General features: G+C 47.7%; 1 protein-coding gene across 1 annotated transcript in view; it reads left to right on the top strand.

Annotated features, from left to right (window-relative positions):
- Positions 1 to 366: 366 nt before the first annotated feature.
- g6fl (g6f-like) overlaps positions 367 to 1,863 on the top strand; it is a gene marked incomplete at both ends in the record, with an annotated part of 10,374 nt that continues 8,877 nt past the window's right edge. The window contains 3 exons of the mRNA XM_080540529.1: positions 367 to 445; positions 1,009 to 1,347; positions 1,642 to 1,863. The exon at positions 1,642 to 1,863 is cut by the window's right edge and continues 51 nt beyond it. Of these exons, the coding sequence (XP_080396655.1) occupies positions 367 to 445; positions 1,009 to 1,347; positions 1,642 to 1,863 (640 nt within the window). The remainder of the gene's footprint in view (positions 446 to 1,008; positions 1,348 to 1,641) is intronic.

A 1,863-nucleotide genomic window follows, 5' to 3' on the forward strand; every position in this document is an offset into this window, starting at 1 on the left:
TTCGTTTGTCAAAGCCGAATATTGAGGTCATTGTTTTCCAACACTTTCACTGTATCCCTGTGAAGTCCCTTCTCTGGTATGACCCCCACTGGTGCAGGCCTCTATGCCCATGGCAGTCCAAACCCGTTTATCAGTCACACACACATTAACACTCAGTGAAAATACTGACATGTCATTTCCTGGCGATTGTCAAATGCTTTGGTCATGTCATATCCTGTCCAAACCCTAAAAGAACATCCTCACACGTTCCTTCTAAATATTAATTATAGCAAAGCAGAGGATGTTGCCAGAAAACTGCCTCTTAACTTCTGGAGAGGAGATGACAGGAGTGGCTCTCTGTTCTCTGTTATTGCCTCCGCTCGGATGATGGAGCTTGTTTTTCTCCTCTTCGCTCTCATTTCTTCCTCGATGGTGCTCATCACTCAATCTGACACGACGTCTAGAGGTATGGATGATTCAGAGCCATTGATAGAAGTCACTGCACAAATTGCCTTCACTTGCAAGTATTCTTCAAGATCAATGCAATTTTTTGCTCACTTTGATCTGGCTGTCAAATAGGGTATGAATATGAAAGGATCCTTTCCCCATTATGTGCTAGAAAGCGTATGGGTATATTGCTTAAACAAGGTAGCACTTCGCACTCACTCAAAAATCACAAGATTTGTTTTATTTGTGTGTGCCTTTCATGGGGTGGAAGACAAGGGTGGGTAGTTCTGGTCCGGCTGGTCCAATGCATGCCATTGATTGGCCATAAGAGTTTACATTCACTAGGTTTTACAACTCAGTCACTGATCAACAGGGAAGGATGAAAACACCAGTCATGTAGCAGTGAAGGAAAGGTGGTAAGACTCCAGTTACAGAGTCTTAAAGAGTTCACTCTCTGACCACATAGCTTTCCAACATTCTTCTATTTCGCCTCTGGAAAGATAAGCTGGCTACTGCTATTATAACTTGTAAAGTTGTCATGGAAACATCTTTGACTCTCTTGTGTTTTTCTCGCATTACCAGACAAAGACTGGAGTGATGTCGTCGTGACGACGGTAGGTACGCCGGTCACCTTGACCTGCGTTGACTGGTCAATCAAGGGCGCGGTGAGCATTAATTGGCTGGTGAAGACCCCCAGCGTGGACCATTGGAAGCTCATCCTCTCGGCCAACGAGAGGCAGGAGTTCTCAGGCAGCTTCTCGAAGGGCTCGATGCGATTGGTCGACTCCAATTTTCAGGAAACCGGGAACTACTCACTGCACTTTGTCTCCAAAACGGAAGATGAGGGTCGCTACTCCTGTCTGATAAAGCAGGAAGGGAAGAAATTGAAACAGAAGATCATATTACTGGCCATCCTCACAGGTACACAACCAAACCAAGGGGGGAGATGACTCTCTTTCATTGCACCAGTAGCAAAAAATCATACTGCATATTATTTCAGCCATTGCAAATGTAGGCAGCAATGTAATAATGCATAGATACATATTTGTGCCTGGCTATTTTAGGAAACAATTGAATCTCTCCTCTCCATCTGCTCTCTCTCTCTCTCTGCTCTCTCTCCCCTTGCTCTCTCTCTCTGCTCTCTCTCTCTGCTCTCTCTCTCTCTCTGCTCTCTCTCTGCTCTCTCTCTCTCTCTCTCTCTCTGCTCTCTCTCAGTCACCATAGTTCCCTCTCCGCCGGTCCTCCAAGACAGCATCCTTCGTCTGATGGCCGAGGTCTCTCCCATCTTCGCTGGTGCCGTTGTCCTTTGGCTAGCCCCTGACGGCCGCACCCTGCGCTCGGAATCTCGGGGGAGCTCAGAGGCAGAGGTGGCCAAGTTGCCCCGGGTCCGCCCCCCCGGCGACGGTGGCACCTATCACTGCCTGGTGTACCCCAGGG

This window comes from Nansenia antarctica (genome assembly GCF_963989245.1).
Source record: "Nansenia antarctica genome assembly, chromosome: 10".
Lineage (NCBI taxonomy): Eukaryota > Metazoa > Chordata > Actinopteri > Argentiniformes > Microstomatidae > Nansenia > Nansenia antarctica.